General features: G+C 38.6%; 1 protein-coding gene across 2 annotated transcripts; it reads right to left on the reverse strand.

The window, feature by feature from the left end:
- Positions 1-2123: 2123 nt before the first annotated feature.
- ACP1 (acid phosphatase 1) lies at positions 2124-23985 on the reverse strand. 2 transcript variants are annotated; one of them, XM_032104563.1, is made up of 6 exons: positions 23879-23985; positions 12843-12916; positions 12457-12570; positions 7577-7638; positions 5241-5346; positions 2124-4351 (listed from the first exon to the last, which is right to left on the reverse strand). In XM_032104563.1, the coding sequence occupies exons 1-6, from the start codon at positions 23919-23921 to the stop codon at positions 4274-4276; spliced, it is 477 nt and encodes a 158-aa protein (XP_031960454.1). In that variant the 5' UTR covers positions 23922-23985; the 3' UTR covers positions 2124-4273. The 2 variants fall into 2 exon arrangements, with proteins under 2 accessions (XP_031960454.1, XP_031960453.1); XM_032104562.1 differs by lacking the exon at positions 12457-12570 and adding an exon at positions 12626-12739.
- Between the last annotated feature and the right edge of the window lie 46 nt (positions 23986-24031).

Genomic DNA, 24031 nt, shown 5'->3' on the forward strand with positions numbered 1-24031 from the left:
CAGCATTATAAAATGGAATATTTTTTAAGACTAACAGTTGTTCTGGGGTTTTTGTTTTTTGGGAGGGGCTTTTTGCTTTTTTAATAATCTGTAGTCTAATCACGATACTGCAAGTCAGAAATATAGTCAGAAAATGTCCAGTAAATAATTTTAGTATTGTAGAATTTTTAAGGAGTTAGTGAACACTTACTCCAGAAGCCTTGACACACATTTCCCTTTCTTTTTTAAATCTGAAATTAAATCCAGTTGCCACAGTAAAATTACTCAAAAAGGAAGAAAATTTTTATGTGCAATCTGCAAATGCATGTACTGGGTTTGCATGGCCAGGTTTTGGTAGCAGGGGCGCTACAGGGGTGGCTTCTGTAAGCAGCTACCAGAAGCTTCCTCCATGTCCAGCAGAGCCAATGCCAGACAGCTCCAGGATGGTCCTGCTGGGCCAATCAGAAATGGTGGTAACACCTATGGGATAACAGAAGGGAAAAGCTATTGCACAGCTGTAATTGCAGCCTGACAAGAACAGGGTGAGAACATCTGAGAGGAACAACTGCAGACACCAAAGTCAGTGCAGGACGACCATGAGGATACAGAGATCCACCTGCAGCTCATGGAGGAGACCCACCCTGACTGAGCAGGTGGATGCCTGAGAGGAGGCTATGACCCCATGGAAAGCCTAGGCTGGAGCAGGCTCCTGGCAGGGACCTGCAGACCTGTGGAGAGAGGAGCCCACACTGGAGCAGGTTTGCTGGAGGGACCTTGTGAGCCTGTGGGGGACCCACACTGGAGTAGGCTGTGCCTGAAGAAAGGCACCCAATAGAAGAGTGACCCATGCTGCAGCAGTTTGGGGAGGACTGTTGCCTGTAGGATGGACTAGAGAACTGTCTCTTGTGGGACGGACCCCACACTGGAGCAGGGGAAGGACTCCTCTCCCTGAGTAGTGGCAGAAACAACCTGTGATGAACTGACCGTAACAACCCCCATTCCCATCTCCCTGTGCTGCTGGGGGAGGAGGTAGAGCTGGGAAGGAGGGGTGGGGGGGAAAATGTATGAAGGTCTTACTTTACTTTCATCATCCTGCTCTGAATGTGTTAGTAAAAAATTTGTTTAATATCCCCAAATTGAATCTGTTTTGCCCATGATGGCATTTGATGAATGATCTCTCCCAGTTCTTATCTCTGCTCATGAACCCTTCGTTGTATTTTCTCTCCCCTGTCCAGTTGCAGAGGGGAGCAAGAGAGAGTTTGGGGGGTGCCTGGCATCCAGCCAGGGTCACCCCACTACAATGAACCACAGCTACTTTTATCTGAATGCTGGCATTCATAGTTTCCATTCTATCCTCAATTTGAACCACAAAATGTAAAACCAAAACCAAACACAACCATCCGCACCCTTAGAACTACTGGAGCTGAGATTCTGAAAACTGACACTTCAGAGCCTTCAGCATCTAACTGTTTAGAAGAAAAGAGAAAACGGCAGAAGTACAAAATCCCATCCTGGAACATAGCTGTATTTAGCAGGGGAGAAGTACATATTTTTATTTGCTTTCAATGATGACTGAATGCTGAAGTTCCACATCTCAATGGATGTAATACATGCCTGCAGAAAACTTGGTTGTTAAAGGAATCAACTTCTACGGGATTCACTAAAGCTGCTCATCTACATGAGGGTAAACATGTGGGTGGAACTCTGCTTCACTGTGGTTCCACTGACCAGATCACAGCCCAATACTTAACATGGGAGTTTAAAATATTGTAAAGCTTTCTTTTTCTAGTAGGATACCCAAAATCTGGCTGAAAAAAACCTTCTAGAAAATTTCCTTGTAAAAGGGAAATACCAACTTATTTAATGATTTAAGCAATTAATATAAATAAATTAAACCCATATAAGTTTTCTCTAGATTTAGCAGAAGTCAGCATGCTCTGACAAAATACACTTATACTATAGCAGGTTTTTTTTTTTTTTTTTTTTTTTAGTCTTAACTTTACTACCTAAAATATAACAAGCTGTGGGGGTGGGGAGGGAGATAGAAGTTGGTTCTTTTTTCATTCAAAATTACATTTTTCATGAGTGGTATTTTGGATGTGTGAGCGTTAGTCATCTGTATGATACATGATTTGTATTCACTGTTTCTCTTTGAACCCAAATAATGGTTCTGTGCAACTGTCCTTCCCGAAGGCAATCCCTGTTCTGTATTCTGGGCTTCAACAAATTTGTATAAAATACCATAGTGCTCCCTCCCCTCTTCCATAAAAAACTACTAATTATAAAAATAAATCAACCAGCTTATTCCTCTGAGTAGAGGTGGTGAATTCTTTAGTCAATAGATTACTTGCTGAAAATCTGTCTCAAGGCTGAAACTTTTAAAACCTGAACTGAATTTAACACAAAGAGCTTTGACCAAGTATCACTTTACAGGAAGATTCCTAAGCTTAGTGAAGGTAAACAACCATATCCTCTTATTTCCTTTGTTACCCCAGCAGCTCAAAGATAAAGATTTAAGACCTTTCAATCTTAGCTTTAATATGCAAGAAACCATAGGCTGAATTCCTACACAGCGATGAATGGGAAAACACAAACCATCATGTTGTCTATCTTTTGAGTTATTTTACTTTCACTGGAATATTTGAAATGGTCATTCTGGCAAGGAGTAACATTAGATTATGCCTAAGTATTTCCACCACATTTAGGATATTTAGTCCCTAACTGCCTGTTATCTTCCCCCATTTACCTTGTCAAAACGTTCATAAAAGAAATTGAAAAGAATTTTTCCAGAGTCAGTACTCAATCGGATCTGAAACACTGTATTACTCTTTGTCCCTGAAAAGTGAAACAGCTATTAGCTTGCAATTCCTAGTTTGTTTTTTAGAAGTCAAAACTGATGGTAATGCAATAATGCACAAAGATTCTGATTTCTGTATTTAAGTATTCCCTCTACCATCTGCCTTTTCTAAGCAGGTTCTGAAGTTTTATGTCTGATTGAAATTTTAGCACAAAACAGAAACCTCACTAACACAAACACATCTATTCTACAGCAGAAGTCCCAAGAAACTTAATCGCCATTGTGAAGTCTGCAATACACACAGAGTGACACCAGGATTCCAAACTCCCCAAGAATAACACAATCTTCTGTTGAAATCCATCTCTCTCCCAGAACACTGAGCAGGTGACAAGCAGAGAGACTACAAGTTTGGAAGGCAGCAAGAGACAAAAACAAGGCTAAATAAGTAAGAAAACAAATTTTATAGATCCAGTTTTACAGACAGTGGTAATACTAGTTCATACCAATGCTGAGAATATTCAAAACAGGAAAATCATCATGGTATCGCTTACATTACTGATCTCAGTACATTTACATGTCTAAGGCAGACAGGAAAGGTGATGTTCAGACAAGCAGGAGATAAGATTTTTACAAAGCATTCAAATTTCATCCAAGAGCAGAACTCTCTACTTACTGGCCTTCTGCTAACTTAGTACTGTATTACAGATGGACTGTCTTTACGCTGGACTGTACTCTCAAAGAACACTTTTGACAGGCTGTACGACCTCCTGAGTAAATCTGGGAATACTGTCTGACCCTCATGTAGGAACTGGGATTACATGAAATATTCCATTATATTGCATGGACTTGAGTATTTTACTACTTTGAGATATAAAACGTGATTTCACATTTCAGCTTTTATGCTGGTATGTCTTCCCCCAAAGTAAATGCTGTGTTACATGTGCTTGTGTCAGTGTGGTAGGAACTGACCAGAAGACCAAAGGAAGACTTAGCTGGTTCTATAAGGCAGCAGATCTTTTAGTCTAGCAGGCTCCACATGAAACACCTTCCATCCAAAGGCTGCCTAATGATACTGGGATGACACACCAAGGTCATACATCAATTATTATCTCACTGATAACCATTGAAAGTTGACTGAAATTAACTCACTGTGGACACAATGACAAGACCTCAGTTCAGTCAGCATAGCATATAAGGAAGCAAGGTGTTACTTTTGCAGTGCTTGTGAGAAAGCACTGGAAGAGTTTACAGATAAATTTATCCTAAATTATATACTTTATTACTACACTGATGTGTGACAAAATGGTTGATCATGTAATCCAATTAAAACCTTTCTGTATTTTTTCATTAGATGACAGAACAGCTAAAATAGAAAATTAAACTGAGTAAGTATTGAATGTAGAGGCATAATTTTACAATTTAAATACATCAATCAAGTAAACTTTACATATTTCAGGAGAAGCTAATTATTTCTTTTAGAAATTGTATGATGAAGCATTAATGATACTTCTCCAAAAATGCTTTACAGCATCTAAGACACTGCTCATAAACAGTTTCAAAGTCCTTTTCGTTCCCCTAAAAAAGAAGAGAGGAAAAAGACTGTAAGAATAACAATACTGGCTAAAGAGAAAGTACAAATTGCAGACTGGTTTTTCCGCTGTCAGTAATGGCAAACAACAGACATTAGGAAAAAATAAAAACAGTGCAAATACTTGGTGGCAGCTTTTGTGTAGATCTCTCTAGTACGAACTCAGGAATTTCCACAGACAAACTCTGTGACTTTGTATTTAACAATCCTGCATGACTTTCCTTCACATATTTCTTCCACTCACTTTTGAGCCCTTTTAACTATTTTCCTTTTTTATGCTCACACTAACCTGTCATGTTGAGCTTCACAGTTTAATGAAGCACTGTGTGGGGAAAAAAAAAAACAAACAAAAAAACCCCCCATCTTTTTATTTTGAACCTGCTCCCCACTAATACCATTTGATACTCTCTACCTCCTGGGTAATGAATAGCAATTCCTTATGCAGCTTTTCATATCAAGATTTTATAGAACCGTACTGCATCTTCATCCACTTCTGTTTCCTAAACTGAAGAATATTAGTCTAATTGTTTGCTCTTGGCTGGTACTAACCAACTTTTTTGACCACCTGTGTCCATGTCTTTATCTTTCCTGATCACATCCTCTTTGCAAGGAGGCTGATCAAACAGGGCTTCACTCAATATTAAAAAGATAGGTGCACTGCATTATTTAAATTTAGTAACTGTTATAAGCATAATAACATTTTCCTTTCCAATCCCATTAAATATATAGTTTTCTTAAGCCATTTTAAAAATGTTAACATTTCAACTTTGTATAACATCAGATTATATATCATACACCAACTGTGGGATCTGGGAAGATTATATACTACACAAACACAATTTTTATCAAGCCATCCAAAGAATTTCTTACACATACATAGTATGGATCTTCAATAATAAGCTGTTTCTGTGGATCGTAAGTTCCAAGTAGCTCAATTTTGGCCTTGCAGTCTTTAACTTGGTTGCTTTTCCTGTTCAAATCTCTGTAGAAGAGAAAATAAAATTTTCCCCTGAATTTTCCTTCAGAGTTTTGGCATCAGCACAAGATGTTCATGATCTTTTCTAGACAAATAGGAAAATAACATGTCTGGACTCTGTCAATCCTGTGGACTCTATGCTGCTGCTTGTTTTTGTTTTTCTTGTTGTGTGGGGTCTTTTTTAATTGAGTAAGGAGGACATAAACTGAATTCAGAGAATAAACAAGCAGTCAGGCACTTGACCCACAGCTTAAAAAAACTTTGTAACAGTCAGTTCATTGGGTTCTTCCTCAAATCAATCATTAGTACTTTCAACACCCACCCTTAGCTTGTACTGAACAAAAAACAATGGAAATTATCCAGGTATTTTCCCAGAAGTACAAGTAAGATTCTCCTATCTGCTCAAAGCCAGTGTTTTAGACTGGTATGCTACAACTTCTCTCAATACTACTTCTATCTCATGTGACATCTTACCACATTCAGTTAACAGAAAATGGTAAATCAGTGAGCTACACCTGTTTTCCTTCTGATATACTGTAACATTTCATCAGTTGTCACATCCTCTTCCCTCTACACCGCGTCTCATTTTGAGATGGCATTTTCCCTATTTGCTTAAAAATGGTCATCCGTTATCCCAAAGGCACTTAAAATGCACCTCTCATCATCTTCAGATTAAAGGCAGCTCAGTACTACCATTTTCACAATGAACTCCCAGAACATACTAAATTATTTTAACATTATACATCTCCATACCAAATCATCATTTTACTTACTCACCATTAAAAAAGGCAAAAACCCCTCTTGTGAATACTTAGTCATAACCATATCAGTTCTAAGAAATTAAATTTTAATTATTAATTCTGATTAAGAAATTAATTTCAGATAGTTTAGAAATAGCAGTGAGACCACAGTACTGTTTTTGCTTGAAGAAAAATCAGAGCTCCTCTATCAAGTTATTGTTTCAATTTACAGATTTTTCAGTAAATTCTCTAACCTTTTATTATTAAAAAAATGTCAGACTATCTTCTTAAAGGCTTTTGGCATACCACTTAATGAACAGAAGAGGGTCAGATGGGTCTGGTACTAAAGAAAAGACATGTCCCAAATCTTCCTTTTCTGATATGACAAGGCATTCCACCAACACCTGGAATCAGCCTGCCCTCCTAGAGCTACAAATAGGCATTCCTAGGCAAAATGGCTGAACTCAGTGCAAGTTAAAGGCAAAACTTTAGCACAGCAGTAGCAATATTCCTGTCACAGTTCTGACGTTTCTTCTGCCCTAGAGCACATATCATATAAATTGTTAATTCAAATTTCTGTTTAAGAATTCAAGTGAAAATAGACAGAAGCCTTGTCACGTCATTGCTTGAGATGCTGCAATCAAGCCCAGTGTTACATACCCTTCATTCATGAAGACTGTGGAAGAGAGCTTATTCAAGACATTCTGGAAAACTCAACAAAATCATTCTTATTTCAGTTAAGTGGTGCTGCTTCTATAAGACTTTATGTGCTACTAATAGGGTCTTTATTTAGGTTTTGTTGTTGGTTGTGGTGGTTTGGTCTGGGCCTTCTTAAACTAACTTTCCAATAGCCCTTACAAGCACTTTGGCACCTGTAGTTTATTCAAATTCAGCTCCTTAATCCTCAATATGTATGCAATTGAGTAGAAATTTTGCTACTGATACCCAAATTTTTACACTAGGAAACTACTTAAACAGATCTTTCTAAAGTATGCTTAACTAGAGCACAGCTAACAATAAAACAATGTTTCCCCAAGCTAACAACCTTGCTTATTTCAGAGTTCCCTCTATTTCTATAAAAAAGTAAAAAAAACCTGCACCATATTTAATCCCTTCCAAGTTCCCAATTTGTCTTTTAACTGCCATGCAATTAGAAAAACAGATCACTTCAATCAAGACAGTAAGTACATCCTCATTCTTAATTATACAGGCATCAGCTGTATATAGCACAAAGTAACTAAATTTCCATGTCCTTAATCCTTGAGTGGCATGTATCACACAAATAAACCATTGAATTCTGACTCTAATTAAACTTACTAGAAGTGAAGAATCCATCCATTAGCACATCATTCACATACATGTAAAAAAAATAAAACCCAAACAAAGAAACCCCAACACAAGCTAAGCAGTAAAATGTGACATCTGTCTTCAAAGTAACTTGTGAGACATCACTGCAAATAATCCATATGAATTTGTTCCATTTCTTCATACATTACCTTAGATTGCTCTCATCCATACAAAGTATATGATCAAAGGTCTGGAAATCCTCTTTAGTAATCTAGAAGTAAAAACAGGTGCTTTAGCCTACAAACTGCCTTTGATTAATAAAAAGGGGGAAAGAAGTGTTTTCAAATTCTGTAGCTCTGATTTATTAAAAAAGACACAGGTGGAAAGAATAGAACTGCACCTTCATCAAATTTTACAATAACCTACAACATTTTAAATATACTCTACCATGATTATTTATCCATTTCTGCAAGTATTCCACAAGAAAACAAACAATCCAAGTCAGCTATTTAACAGGCCTTTTCTATTTTTTTTTTTTTCACATTTCATGCATCAACTTAGAACATCATTAAAAGCAACATTTCTAGTACTTTTCAACTAGTAGCACTAAAGCAATTTCCAATCATGGGAACCATGCAATAAAAATGGTTAGAAATAAAATAGAAAAATTACTTTTTTGATAGGACAACAAAAATGTAGGTAACCTGGAATCAGTTGCAGTACTTCCAATCTAGAAATTTGCCACTGCACAGGAAAAGATACCAAGTGAAACTTAAAGATGAAGTATGAGGGTATGAGTTAATCTCTTAAAAACAAATGCATCCACAGTATTTTAGCCCATGTAAATTCACAAAATTTGTAGTATGATGTGAAAAAATCTGGGATCTATTGTACATCTTCCTACCATCATATCATCTATTCTTTTTCCTTTCTTGTAATTTATTGACTTCTAAACATGAATATAAATTAAATTCAGCGATCTGAGTTCAGTCATGTAGGCAAACATAGCAGATAAACTGCTGGCTTAAATATTAATGTCATCTTATTGTTATAAGGATGGCTGCAGATATTTGCCAGTTGTCATTTTATTTCACATTACATTTAAGCCTAGCTTAGGGAAAAATCTTCCTGGACCCTGCCCAGAATGCTGGGATAAGATATCTGAACCAGGTGTCCATAACGAGGATGAAGAAATGGAATAAAATCTCTAATATTAGAGTTCACTTTAAGACTGCACAGTCCTGTGTGAAGCACCATAGCCGAGAAACTTGGGAAGGTTGTTCAGAACAGGGTTTTCTGGCAGGCATCTCTAAAAACAATGGGCTAGAGAAGTGAGTAAGCAAGTAAACAGCCAAAAGGCAAAACACATTATCCTGCAAGGCAGAGTTTTAACCTGTAAAAATTATTTATGTATTTAAAAAAAAAGGTTTAGATGGCAAAGCAGACACTTTTTTTTTTTTTTTTTTTTTTGTGCTGATGCCTTTTCCTGGTCTTAAAATCAAGAGTCAAACATGGTTAGAAGGGGAAAAGGGGTTTTACCTCTGTATTTATTTTAAGGATCCTTAGGTGCACGCATCCACGTCGAATGCATCGAAATGCACACCACAATGCTCACCCTCAAAAGATCTGGTACAACATTATAGGTTTTACTAATTAGCATAGCTATCAAAAATTCCCCAATGAGAGGCTTGAATGACCCCCCCTCCCCAAGGAACCTTCCCCTGGATGGTTCTATCTTAGTTTGCAGAATGTGTTCTGGAGAGGACCTTGGGGTCTGGGGCACACTGACCCCTAACTACAAAGCTTCTAAAATGTTTAGTCTCCGAGCTGAACAAACAAGTCCAAGAATGTAGGCAAAAAGCACTAAGAATACAGAAGTTGTAAAAAGGTGCAACAGGAGTATAAAAGAAAAGATAAAAAATCATCATGGCATCAGTGCAAACAGCAAATAGATACTGATTAAGCTCCCATAAAAGGGAGTAAGAAAAGACAGACAGAAATTATCACCAGAATAAAACCATAAATGAAACATTACACACAAAGAGAATTGAAGGAGTGAGGTGTGTCAGGAGTGAACATGAAAAGAAAGGGTTAATAATGAAAACTAATACAGACTTGTTTATTTTTACTGTAAAAATATTTGCTGTATTCATGCAGTGCCTCTGACCTATGAAAAAGTATTTTTGCAGCGGAAATAGCTCTGTTTTCCTGGCAAATCTTCTACAAGCTGCTTCTGATTGCTCTACACAGCTGAACACTTGCCCCTGTGAAAATCTGAGGGCACGGATTTCTTTGTTGTACAGACAAATGTAAGAATAAACTAGGATCACTTGACAATGTGGCAGTTATTACCCTATGACCACCACTAAACCAGTTGCAAATGCAGCCCTAAAACCAAGGTTACCATTTCACTTGTACTTTTAAGCCCTAACACAGTGTCAGATAAAAAAAAACTTTCATTGAGCAAACCCCAGTAACTGAAGGTACTCCTCAAAACTATGAAAACTAGTACTTTGGGGGATGAAATTGAGGATGTAAAAATTGATGAACATTTTGAGAAGTGGAGAGTTCAAGTAGTCAACTTGGGATGAAACTACACAGATAACAATAACTTTACATTTAAAAAATGCATATAACAATTATTAATTCATTAGTGAAACATTTCCCTTTATTTACAGAAGGGAAATCTCATTTTCTCTGTCTAAAACGCACAGAGAGGCAGTAATCCTCAAATTTATTCAGTTGTGAAACAGTGTTTAATACAACCTTCTTCTAATCTCAATTTCATATTTAAAGCAAATGGATGGTATGAGTCATACCAAAATCAATTTTGGCCTCAGCATGAATAAAAGTGAAACTGATTAAAACCTCTCAGGTTTGTGCATGAAGAATAAGAGCTTAGAGAATTTCATACAGCAACCCACCATTAACTAAAATGTTAACAACTTTATTTTATATATAAATATATACATTTATTTTTATACTTCACTTTTAACTTAGAAGTATAATTCACTTTTAACATCACTGTATGTGATGGTAGGACACAACCAATTTAATATTCTCTTTGACAAACCATTCTTGTAGTATTGAATAAAAAAGAAATGCTAAATTACATTATTATCATAATTATGCAAAAAATTACATGAGAGAAGGTGCCTTTCACTGGGTGGATAACAGTTTTCCACAGGACTGAAGAGGATAATTGTACAAGGTACTTATCTTATGACAATACTTCGAAGGCAACAGAAGGTAAATCCCTACTCTCTATTTCTGCAGCTTCTGTATTAAATCTTCCTTAATCTGTTCTGAAACAAGTGTCACACAAAAGTCTATCCTTAAGTTTGTCTCTAATAGTGAAACAAATACACTTCCACTTGTACTAACCTGACCACTCTGAAAAGTCCTATTCTACACTGTCAAGTACCTCTTTTTTCAGAAGTACTACAAGACCATAACAGGTATGCAGTTCAGAGAATCAGCAGAGACCATATGACAGAAATTTGGAAAAAAAAATTTGGAGCTACATAGTTAACATCAGTGCAAAATGAACAGTTAGCTGTAGTTCAGGGATTTTAAGATTTTCTTTACAAAACAAACTATGTGTACTGGGATGATTTAGACAAATTTTCATCCTGTTAAGTCTTACATTTTATTACCTCATTTTTTAATTTTTCTCTCCCTGTCTGTGTAACATTTTAGAGTCTTCTGATTGAAAAATCTCTTCATTTGCCAGAATGTATAAGCAACATTAAAGTGTTTTCATTCCTTCTCTGCCAAAGAAGGATACAAAGATCTGCTTCAAGACAGAGGATCAACTTGTTTTGGGTCCTTTGCTTTAATTTAACTGCTCATAAACCACTCTAGGAATACCCAAGAACAGTTCTCAAGTTTCCAAGGCATATCTTCTAAGAAGACAAACATGTCACACTACTGTGATGACTGAAACACTGATTGAATAGTTTCAGAACCATTTAGCTTGTATATTGACAAATAATGATGTTTGTAAGCACTGATAAACAGTAAATCCGGACGTTGTCACAAGAAAAGACCACAACAGACTTTTTTAGTAACTATTCTAATAGTAAATTACTGAAAAATGTGAAATGGTGCTGGGCTTAATTCTGTTTATCATATAAACAGAGATTAACATCAGGAGAGGTCAGCAGAGGGCAATTGACTAATTGAGAAAATTTATTTTTGAAAGTCAAAAAACTAAACATGTAGTCTTTGAAAAGTGAAGAAAGTAAATATGACCTCAGTGAGGTCTAGAAAAATTCTGAAGGGAACAGAAATGTAAGATAATAACAAGACTGCTTGATCTTTTTGTCAATACAAAAACTAGTGGCGTAAACTCAAACTAAGTAAAGGTCAAGCCCTAAAGGAATATCTTATATCCAGAGAATAGTTAACTGAAGTAAATTATCTGCATTTATATGAGTGTCTGAATGATTTAAATAGATGCAGACACATTTACTTCCAATCTCTCTGGAATGCAGTATGGAAATACATGTTCTTTTGTTAACAGATACAATTTTAGGTAAAACTTAAAGGATTTCACTAAGTGGCAAACCTGCCTTTGACTTAAGAATGCTTCAAGGATATGTTTTCCTCTGAAGTTACCACCAGCTGTGCTACTTATCTTGGGTTTGAGTGCTTTCATTCTAATTTAGCACTCCAGATATTTTTAAAAGATCTTCATGCGAGTGCAGAAGCTTTTTGTGATGGATGAACAGGTATTCTACTTCTTTGTATATAAATATACAACTCCTTGCTGAAGGATGCATCACAGATTACTAGAGTAACTTAATTTTTAAAAGTATTTTAAAAATGCTCAAAATACTAAACATTTGGAGGCAGGATTTTTCTATAATGAAGAAACTGGTTCAATGCTTTCCCATTATACTTCCAATGAACCTTAATAACAAAAAACTCCTGAAGCTCAACTAGAAGAGTTAGGCCACTTTGGAGTCCTTTAAAAAACTGCAGAGAGTATTTATTACTTGATGCTTATGCCCTGCTCAAATGACTTCTGTGACTGCAATGGTTAGGGCATGGGTATGAATAAGAAAGAAAATATGCTCTCTTCTACCTGTCGTGCTTTATGTGCTGTCTCAATGCCATGATTTCTTAGACAGCTTAAAGCCCTTGAATCTGGGGAGCGCCCCACGTTCCAGTCTGAAACAGCAGCACTGTCTGTCCTCCACTGTAACAACAAAACAAATATATACACAGATTTAAAGAAAATTAAGGTACAGTACCTGCCTGGCAATATGATTCATGGTAATGCCATGCTTCTTCATGCAATTCTGTCCTCGATAGTCAGGAGGGCTTCCTATTTCATAGGCAGATGTCGCTGCACTGTCTATCCTCCACTACAGAAAAACAAATTTATATTTTTATGTTTCTTTCCTCACTGCTTATATTTCTAACTGGCTACGAGACAGTTATTTCTTGGAACAGAAATAAATAGCTTACCTTATGTTCAAGCTTTTCATCAGCTACAAGTTTTCTGAAAACTGCTTCAGCTATTGGAGAGCGACAGATGTTTCCTATGGAAACAAGAGATTCAAGTGAATTTTCAGACTATTGAAAACAAAAAACCAGTAATTGTGCAGATTTTTCAGCCCAGATCAGACTAAAGATTTTTATTTACTTAGATAGAATGCAGACTTTGTAAAAACCCGGCGTCCTGTGCCTGGGTTGGGGCAATCTCCAATATCAGTACAGACTGTGGCATGAAGGGACTGAGAGGGGCCCAGTGGAGCACCTGGGGACACTGGTGGGTAAGAGGTTGGATAAGAACCAGCAGCGTGCACCTGAAGCCCAGAAAGCCAATCATATGCTTGGCTGTATCACAAGCAGCATGGTCAGCAGGTCTAGGGAGGGGATTCTGCCCCTCTACTCAGCTCTCATGAGACCCCACCTGGACTAGTGCAGCCAGTTCTGGGACACCCAGGACAGGCGAAACATGGAGCTGTTGGGGTGGGTCCAAAGGAGGGCCACAAAGATGATCAGACAGCTGAGCACCTCTGAGTGGGAACTAAGGTTGTGCAGCCTGAAGAAGAACTGGGGAGATCAGATCTTACTGCAACCTTTCTATATATAAAGGGGGGGTGTAGTGACAGGACAAGGGACAACAGCTTTAAACAGAAAGAAATGGAGAAAACTTGTATTGGACATAAACAAGAATTTTTTTTTTTTTTTTACAGTGAGGGTGGTGAGACATTGGAACAGGTTTCCCAGAGAAGCTGCAGTGCTCCATCCCTGGAAATGTAAAAAGCCAGCCTTGGATGAGGCTTAGAGCAACCTGGTCTAGTGCAAGGCATCCCTGCTTATGGCAGGGGGCTGGAACTAGATGAGATGATCTAGCTGATAATCCTCTCCCACCCAACTCATTCTAGGATTCTATACTATCCACTGGTCTCTTGAAATGCGTATTATTATAAGAAAAGATATAACTTATTAAAATAAATAGGACGAATGCTGTGTAAGCACATCACTCTCTTCTCCTTTATAAGGGATATGCGATCACAGAAGACAAAACCATAGAATTTAAATGGCAGCAAAACTACAGAATTTAAATGGCAGCATATTACTTTTATCTTTGAATCTTCCTACACACTGCCAAATTTCAACTAATACCACCTTCAAGTAATGCATGGAGAATCATGAATATTTGCCTGAATACTTTACTACATTACTACCTCACTATGAGCAAAACCTTTTGGACAACTCCAAAACACAGCCACCACCATTGTGAGAACATAGTGAAATGGCTGAACAACCTGTAGTAAAAATACTCTTGGTCACTGAAATCAAGTCACTACAGATTAACTGAGCCCTCATCAAGAGCAGCATCTAGAAACTAATTCTAACCCCCAAAAATTGAATACAATTACACAGGCTCTAAAAATATCACAGAAAAAAAATTCCCAACTTTTTTTGTCCAAAATACATAGGATTAGGAACAAAACCAAACATATGTTAAAGCTTAAGTGCTGTCAATCAGCCAGCAAACAGTTAAGGTATTTGTACAAATACATAATCAGTCTTTCCTTCCAATGGCCTCCAACTGCACTAGCCACTTGATCTGACCTTATTTCAAAAATAACCTATTTCAACAATGTATTACAGCCCCATTAAAAACTAAAAATAATGGATCTACAGCATATTTGTTCTGAAACTGTAACTACAACTGTAACAATCTATGGTAGACCTCTTAAAATGCATACAGAAATTCATATTTGAAAAAGAATGAAGTGTCTCAACAAAAATAAAAAGCCTATTCAACTATTACTTTAACTCTTTCTACCTTTTTATCCTTCAGAAATTTTCAGTAACTAGATGGATACTCATAATACTTGATATATCACCCAGATGGCAGTAACTCATACAAACAAATCTTCACTTTCCATCAAACAAAATGTGTAACTTTGCTCATCTCTAACTTTTGAGCAGGTAAGTATAAAAACCAGAAATGGCAAAACTCATCTCTGTACCCTTAAATAAATCACTCTCCTACTACTGATTAAATTCTTTCCAAATCTCAAACAGTAAAAAGAAAGAAAGAAATGCCCATGAACAAAGCTAAATTTCCATCAGCAAAAAGAAATTTTCACATGAGGCAGTTAATATCATTTTCAAACAAAACACCAAGGTAGGTACTTCACTGCTAAAGAGAGAAGGTACTTTGACCTGGGCATTTAATAACTTGCTACCACACTCATGTCAACTATAAAAATCACAGAGGGAAGTGAAGGTCTGAAGCAACACAAATTGACTGTCAAAGATTTAGAGAACATCAAATCACTAAATGGCAAAGGGAACGGGCTAACCATTGAAAAACTGATCTTGCTGAAATATTAAGTGATGTCAGTATATCTTCTTCCAGGAGAAAACATACTAATACTATTTGAATTAGTTTATTCCATGCACAGAAATTAAATCAGTCTTGGGAGAAAAATAAAGCAGAAAAATTTTGGGGTTCCTTTTGTGGTTAAATGAGAAAACAGGTTAGTACTACTAATTATGAAAGTCTTTAAAATATGGTAATAAAGTAAAAAAAAAAATCTCATTTCTTGAGTGAGTTAAGCATTAAACAATACAATTTCAAAACATGGAAACATACAGCACAAGACAGAAAATAACCTTCATATCAATGAACCCAATCCTTTGATATTGCAAGCATATACAGCACCGCTCCTCTTACATCAAGTTCCATTTTAAAAAGCATCATTATTTTAAAAGGCTATTCCAGATACTAATTTCATGTGGTAGCATAAGACCTTCCAGTTTCAACTTAGTATTTATTCCTGGAAGTCTCTGCTCATCTGATCTTGGTTAACATCAGTCTCTGTCTTTCCTTCAACAGATACAGAACCCTTGCCAAGCATAACTGTGCTAAACTAACCAAACCAAGCTCTCAATCTCCTCATGAAATTAACTGACCTTATCTAATCACTCCAGTAAAGTCAGATCTGGACTTCTTCTAGTTTGAATTTACTTTTCCTGAATACTGACAAGCAAAATGACTGACTACACTACAGGAAAAGTTTGTTCCAATTTTTTAAATAAAAACATAAGTCTGTAATAGGTTCTTTTGAAAATAACCAGAGAACTTCTACAATCACCTTTGATTCATTCATGAGTATCAAATTTATGATTATAAACCCCTCCTTCTAATTTGTCCCTTCCCTCTCTTGCTTTGTTGTTTCAAATAGGTGATCTTTGAGTCTTGTTTCTAAACTATTATGTTCTGTTCCCATCACACCAGCCGTTGAGGCCATCCATTTCTTCCTGTACCAAGTTTTTTCTCTGTATGAATGATCCCACAGAACTGTGTATGAACAGTAACTTTCATTACTACAGTCAACATTTCAGTAAAAACCAATGATTAATACTCTTGGTCCTAGTCATTCATTAACTAGCTCCCAAATTTCAAAATGGTGTTTTTGAAATAAATCCCTCATGGCTTTTTCCATTTGTTTAACCTCCTGCTTTGTATGGATTGAATTGCTCCAAATTTTCACTCTTCTATAGTTTGCCCACTTCTTAAAATAAATGTCATAAATACAAGCTTTAATTAGATCATATAAAATACCATAATGATTTTATCCATCAGCACCATGATCACCCTTGATTTAACATATTAACTACCACTTCTAGCAGTAACTATAAACTCCAGTTGTATCATTTTTGAAACAAACACTTAACCCAGTTTGTGACTTGAAAAATAATATCCTCCCTGATGACACATTTCAGATATTAACAGAGGTATTAACACTGTTACGGAACTGCAATCAGCATTCAAATCTATTCTTGGGAACTATGGACAGAATCACAGAACTGACTTAACAGAAGCTCTTTTCCCCACATACTGTGCCATATTATTTTCATCCTAACCAACTTTTACCCATGCTACTCCTTGCAACTGCTGTCATTCATCTTAAGATTGATGTAAAGCCCTATCTTATCCCACTGACATATGCAAACTTAATCCTTGTTTTCAAGTCACTTTTCTCACTAACTTCTGTCCATTTCAGACCCAGTTTTACATCCCGCATTGGTCTTCCGAGGTTTTGCTGAGGTTCCTCATAGATGTACAGCATTTCCTAAGTTATGGATTGACAGACATATTTGGAGAGTGAAAGGGGAAATTTCACAAAAAGAGTCGTAGGGCACTTACCTTCCTCCTTGGACTTTAACCATTATTTTCGTTAAATGTTATCTACACCTTAACTTCACTACCTAACCTCCCCTGGTGTTCCTTTCTTCTTTGTTGTATTTCCAAGTGATCTGATCATGCTGGCTTTATGTAGAAGCTAGCAGTATTCAAGTTCTCAAAATCTCTATCTTCTCCCTTCATTTTTTTGCATTTCAAGTTCTTTAAGCTGTAGTGACATTTTCTATCATACAAAACTAGTGCCCAAGGTACCTAGAGTCAATCCACTGAAATTAATCCTACAAACATCTCCAAATACAGTGATTCAAGGACAAGGGATTTCAATCACAGAATCAGTATTGGAACCATTTTCTCACTCATTTTCTAAACACAAGGCCTCCAGTGACAGTGATCTAAGCTAATGCTTAGTTTCTTGAGTTCTTACTCCAGTCTCTGCACTAATCTTTGACCCATTCCCAGACAGAAAGGGAAGCTCTGCTTCTACTGATAGGAAAGATAACTTGGATCCATTTGATGCTCAGGTCCATTGCCCATCTCTGGGTATGTTGATCCAATCATCTATTCTCTCAATTGTTTTTGTATCTTAACTGTTCCTTATTCAGCTCCCTACATCTCTCAGACCTTCCCCAAATGCAAACAAATGCTTTTCTCTTGTTCCTTTATTTTTCTGTCTGCTGTTAATAACTAAAGCTTTGCTAGTTTTCATCCTCTCACATGTACAAACCTGATTTTTATTCTGCATATCTTTCCATGAATGGTCACTTATCCAAGTGACTGGAATAATGTTTCCCAGCATCATCTGCATCATTCATCAGGTCCCCTTCACAAGCATTTAAAACCGACCAGTCACTTTATTCCATTCTGTACTCAAATTCCTGTCAGAACTTCATCACAAGTCCTAGTTCTTTCCATCTTGTCACAGCATTCAATTACTTTTGTGAGGAACCATTCAAGACACTGATTTTAGTTCAGATTCTCTGGTCTTTGCATTCGTGTGTGTGTATGTGTGTGCGTCTCAAAAAACTTCCCTTGCAGCAAGAATAATTATCCTGAATTATTTAACTGCTGGTACATTATGCTTTTCTAATCAACCCAAAGGTTCATCAGGAAAACACAAGTTTTCAACACATAAGCACCTAGTTGCAACAAGCAGACCTTAACATGTTTTAAGCATGTATCTTGTTTTTCAATTCCAAGATTACTTTTACAACCATGCTTTCAACTCTCTAGTACTTCTGCATCATTTCTAAACACAGATTAAATAAGACACTGTATTCTTACAGCTTTATTACCAATACTGCATAGAAGAAAGATAAATTTTCCTTACACTTATCTAACATTCTCTTCTTTGTAAAAAAAGACAATTTCTTTATGCCAACTTGCCAAGAATCCTCATTACAGCAATTGTTTTTCGTGACTTCTTCAATGTCTTACCCAACCTATTGCTGTCCCATTCTGCAGCTATAAATAGCATTTTGTCCCATGAAACCTAGTATTTGGCTATATCTAAACACATATGATGAATCATGAGAACTGAACTGGGAAACTCAAATCACTCTGTAACTTTGTCTAGTGCCCTCATACCCACTAAGTTAGTTGCCATTTCAGAAATTATTCTATGCAGTCTGGGTCCCCAGGGAGAAGACTCAAAATCAGTGATTCACAACAAGCATTAATCTGCTGAAGACCCAGCCAAACCCACTTTGCTCAACAGTACACCCATCTTACAACTGTTCCTCTATCTATGGAGGAGATCAGTAAGCCAGTGCCTGCTCTAAGATGCCTATTCAGCTTGTTGTGTTATACTGGAGAAGTCATCAGAGAAAAAGAGACTGATTTATGTAACACAGCATCATATTAAGCTCATTTCTGGAGCTGAACTATTAATTACATGAGCTACGTACGTGTAAAATGAGCAAACTGCATTTTGATTCACCTCCACTTTTAATTATTTCTTTGCTTAAATGAAAAAAAAAATATTTTCTGGTGCCTTTTCATATGCTGTAATTAGGTATGTTGCTGGGTATTTCAATTATTTCTCAGTGATGAGAAACCTTTATCGCTAACGTATTTATGCACATTAACTAGATTGTATTTTGTTGTGTAATGAGTATATGCTTATTTCATCACAAACAAAGAACAGTCGATAGATATTTCAGTAATAGGTTTCTTTCAAAACAATGTAGAAAGCAAATGTAATTTTTCATGAAGGATTGTCCTTTCTGGGATCCTCACTAGATGTGGCAAATTTTAGCATTAATGTACTGCATTAACTAGCAAAGAATACTACAGTTAAATGCAGCTCTAGAAATCTGTTTAGTACTCTTTTCAGCAATAATCTCAGCTATTATTCCTAATAAAATTTAGGAGAAAAAAAAGTATCACTCTTGAAGAATAACCAAAAAAAATCAAGCAAACTTAAAGCAGGAAGACGAAACAAGTTGCCTCCAAAATTTAACTGAAAAGAGTGTATATTTAATTGGAAAAAAAAGAAGTGCTTATCAAGTCAATTAGCTTTTCACACCACATATCACTAAGATTTTTTTTATAACCCAGTAACACAGAAGAGGAAATTTAAAAACTATTTACAACATTTGATTAAAAAAATCCTTCCTATTAACATTGGTACTGACTTGGCCACCCTTTCTTCAGGCTTAATAATTTATATAAACTATTATATTACGTTATACTAAAAAGAGATCCTGCATTAAAACCTTGTTATAGTGCAAATCACCATTTTGGGCTTACAAACCCACATGTATGAATTGTTTCACAAAATCATAGTATAGGTTAGGTTGGAAAAGACCCTGAAGATCAAGTCCAACTGTTAACCCAGTACTGCCAAGTCCACCACTAACCCATGTCCTTAAGCACCATGTCTGCGTGTCTGTTAAATACCTATAGAGCCTCTTCCAATGCTCTTGGGATGAAATTTTTCCTAACATTCAATTTAAACCTCCCCTGGTGCAACTTGGGGCCATTTCCTCTCGTCTCTTTTAACTTATTTCAGGTATTGTAGAGAGTGGTAAGGTCTCTCCTGAACCTCCTTTTCTCCAGGCTAAACAACTCCAGCTCCCATAGCCGCCCCTCATCAGACTTGTACTCCAGACCCTTCACCAGCTCCATTGCCCTTCTCTGGACACACTCCAGCACCTCAATGTCTTTCTTGATTGAGGGGCTCAGAACTGGACACAGCACTTGAGATGCAGCTTCACCACTGCCGAGTACAACGGGACAATCGCTGCTGCCTTGGTCCTTCTGGCCACACTGTTGCTGATACAGGCCAGGATGCCATTGGCCTTCTTGGCCACCTGGGCACACACTGGCTCATGTTTAGCTGTGGTTAGCCAGCATCCCCAGGTCCTTTTCCACAGGGCAGCTTTCCAGCCACTCTGTCCCCAGCCTGCAGCACTGCAGGGGGTTGTTGTGATCCAAGAGCTGGACCTGGCACTTGGGTCTTGTTTAACCTCCTATCATTGGATTCGATTCAGCCTGTCCAGATCCCTCTGCAGAGCCTTTCTACTCTCCAGCAGCTCAACACTCCCACCCAACTTGGTGTTGTCTGTGAACTGACTACAGTACCCCTCAATCCCCTTGTCCAGATCATTGATAAAGATACTAGACAGGACTGATCCCAATACTGAGCCCTAGGGAACCACTGTTCATAACCAGCTGCCAACTGGATGTAAATCCATTCACTGCTACTTTGGGCCCACACATCCAGTTTTTTACCCAGGAAACAGTGCACCTATCCAAGCCCTAAGGAGCCAGTCTCTCCAAGAGAATGATGTGGGAAATGGTGTTCAAGGTTATAGTGAAGTCCAGGTAGACAACATACACAGCCATTCTCTCATCCACTAGGCAGGTCACTTGGTCACAGAAGATCAGGTTGTTCAAGCAAGACCTGCGCTTTCTAAACCCAGCCTGGCTGGGCCTGATGTCCTGGTTGTCCAGTGCCACATAATGGCACTCATGATGATCTGCTCCATGACCTTCCCTGGCACCAACATCAGGCTGGCAGCCCTGCAGTTCCTCAGATCATTCTTTTAAACCTTCCTGTAGATGAGTGCCACATTTGCCAACCTCCAGTCAACCTCTCCAGCTGACCAGCACTGATGGTAAATCATTGAAAGTGGCTCGGTGAGCACCTCCAGCAGCTCTCTCAATGCAGGAAACATGGCTGGAAAGCAGCCTGGCAGAAGAGGACCTGGAGGTGCTGGTTGACAGCCAGTTGACAACAGTGTGCCCAGGTGACCAAGAAGGCCAGTGACACCCTGGCCTGTATCAGCAATAGTGTGGCCAGCAGGACCACGGCAGTGATTGTCCCCCTGTACTCAGCACTGGTGAGGCCACACCTTGAATCTTACATTCAGGTCTGGGGCCCTCACTACAAGATACTGAGGGGCTGGAGCATGTCCAGAGAAGGGCAACAAGGCTGGAACACAAGTCCTGTGAGCAGCAGCTGAGGGAGCTGGGGTTGTTTAACCTGCACAAAAGGAGGCTCAGGGAGACCATACTGCTCTCTACAACTGCCTGGAGACTGTAGACAGGTGGGAGCTGGTCTCTTCCCAGGCCATTCACAATAGGAGACGAGGAAATGGACTCAAGCTGCAGCAGGGGAGGTTCAGATTGGATATCAGGAGGATTTTTTTCACTGAAAGGGTGGTTAAGAATTGAAAGGGAACTGCCCAGCAGGGTGAGGGAGTCCTTGTCCCTGAAGTGCTCAAGAACTAACTGGATGTGGCACTTAGTGCTATGGTTTAGTTGACAGATTGGTGCTTGCTCAAAGGTTGGATCTGATGATCTTGGAAGTCTTTTCCAACCTTAGTGAATCTGATTCTATTCTATGAATCTGCTCCCCATCCCTGTTTTCGAGCTCCAGGGGCTGGTCTTAGTGTTCAGGACTGAGGCAAAGAAGACATTAAATACCTCGGCCTTTTCCTCATCCTTTGTCATTGTTTCCCCCTGCATCCAATAAAGGATGGAGATTCTACTCAGCCCTCCTTTTGCTGCTGATGTATTTACAGAAATATTTTCTTTTGTCTTTTATGGCAGTAACCACTTTAAGTTCTAGCTGCGTTTTGGACCCTCTAATTTTTCTCCCTGCATAACCTCATGACATCCTTTAGTCCTCCTGAGTTGCCTGCCCGTTCTTCCAAAGCTCATAATCTTTCCTTTCTTCCTTCAGTTCCAGCCAGAGCTCCCTGTTCAGCCAGGCCAGTCTTCTTCCACGCTGGCTCACCCTTCAGCACACAGCGACGGTGATTACCACTGTCTTCAGAACATCATGTTTGAGAAGAAGGATTCATATTAATTAAGATGTTTTTATACAAAAATATCTGTATAGACCACTAGCTTCCAAACACACAGCAACTGATAATCCCTTACTACAGGATGTTTTCCCTGGATTATTATTAGGGGTTGATTTTACTCTAAAGTAAACATCAGAACATATTTCCAAAACTAAACTCTTGGTTTGCTATTCAATTAATCTGCATGTCTCCTATTACAACAACAAAAAAAACCCAGTGAAAAGCCCAAAGATTAACTAATGGTTTTGTAATAAATGTGGCAAAATGCCAGGGAGTCATAGCACATAGGTAAGATTATAGGGGCTAGGAAGCAGATACTGTTAACAGCCCTCCTATATCAGAGCAGAGAGTCATCCAGCTTGTTATCCCCTGAAGAAACCAGAAGTTTAGAGAAAGCATATACAAAATGGGGTATGGCTCTGTAATCTATGTAGTTACGTTAGCTATTTGCTAGTTGTCATTATCTTGTTTACCAGTAATTAATTGTCCTAAGCTTCAGAAAAGCATTCAAGTGATTTCTGATCCCATCTACACTTCTATTTTCTGTGACTTTGCATGACAGGATTTATAACTTAAACATACAGAGTATCAGTAAAAGAAAGTTTCCTATTTCTTCACTTTGGTAGCCTTTCAAAAAAATCTTACTCTTTTCACTCATTTTCATAACAGACTGCAGATTTCATTATTAGATCATAAGAGATCAGTCCCCACCAAGTTCTTTTTCTTACTTAAAGTCCTAACCTTCTTTCCCTCTTTTTACAGTGGCTGTTACATTAACTTCAGTGGTTCTTGTTGTGATTTTCTCTCCCTTTCCCATGTCAGGTGTTCCCAACAGCAAACCTGTGGGCAGGCTCCCCGTTCCCATCCCGCTCTTCCAGAAGCCAAGTGCTGCACAACCCATCTCAGAAAGCTGTTCAAAGCCACCTCACCGTGCTGCCCCCAAGCAACAGCCTTAGGTCAGAGCTGGTTTATGCCTATTTAGGTGTTGCTCTTCCCCACACACAAGCTTCGCGTTTGTCAACACTGGATTTTACTTCCTTCACCATTTCCTACTGATTTCACAGAATCACAGAACTATTAGGGTTGGAACAGACCTCTGGACATTAACTAGTCCAATCCCCCTGGACTCTAGGGTCAGCTAGAGCAAATTACACAGGAACGCGTCCAGGTGGGTTTGGAATGTCTCTAGAGAGGGAGACTCCACGACCACCCCGGGCAACCTCTTCTAGTGCTCTGCCACCCTCAACGCTAAGCTCTTCCTCGTTATTCCTATGACGAAAAGGGCGCAGGTGGATTCCGCTTTCTGCCTCCCCTCCTGGCTACCACTCCGGCCCTCCTACATAAGGGAAACCCGCGGAACCATACGAGGGCGGGACGCCTACAGCACCGCGGTGGGCCTGCCACACTTCCCCCGGTTCCGGCCCTCGCCTCACCGCGTTCCCACCCAACCCCGCCGGTGCCCTAGGCCGAGAAGCGGCGAGCGCAGAGCGGGAGCGGCCGCCCCTCGCCCCGCTCACCCAAGCACACGAACAGCACCGACTTCGCCTCCCCCGCCGCCATCTTCGCTGCAGAGGACCTCGCGACTGTCACTCCGCCCACGCCTCGCTTTACGGCACCGGCTATTATAGGCGGCTACGGGGTTTGCCTGTTTTGGGGGGAGAAAAAGGAGC

Source organism: Corvus moneduloides, chromosome 3 (genome assembly GCF_009650955.1).
Source record: "Corvus moneduloides isolate bCorMon1 chromosome 3, bCorMon1.pri, whole genome shotgun sequence".
Taxonomy (NCBI): domain Eukaryota; kingdom Metazoa; phylum Chordata; class Aves; order Passeriformes; family Corvidae; genus Corvus; species Corvus moneduloides.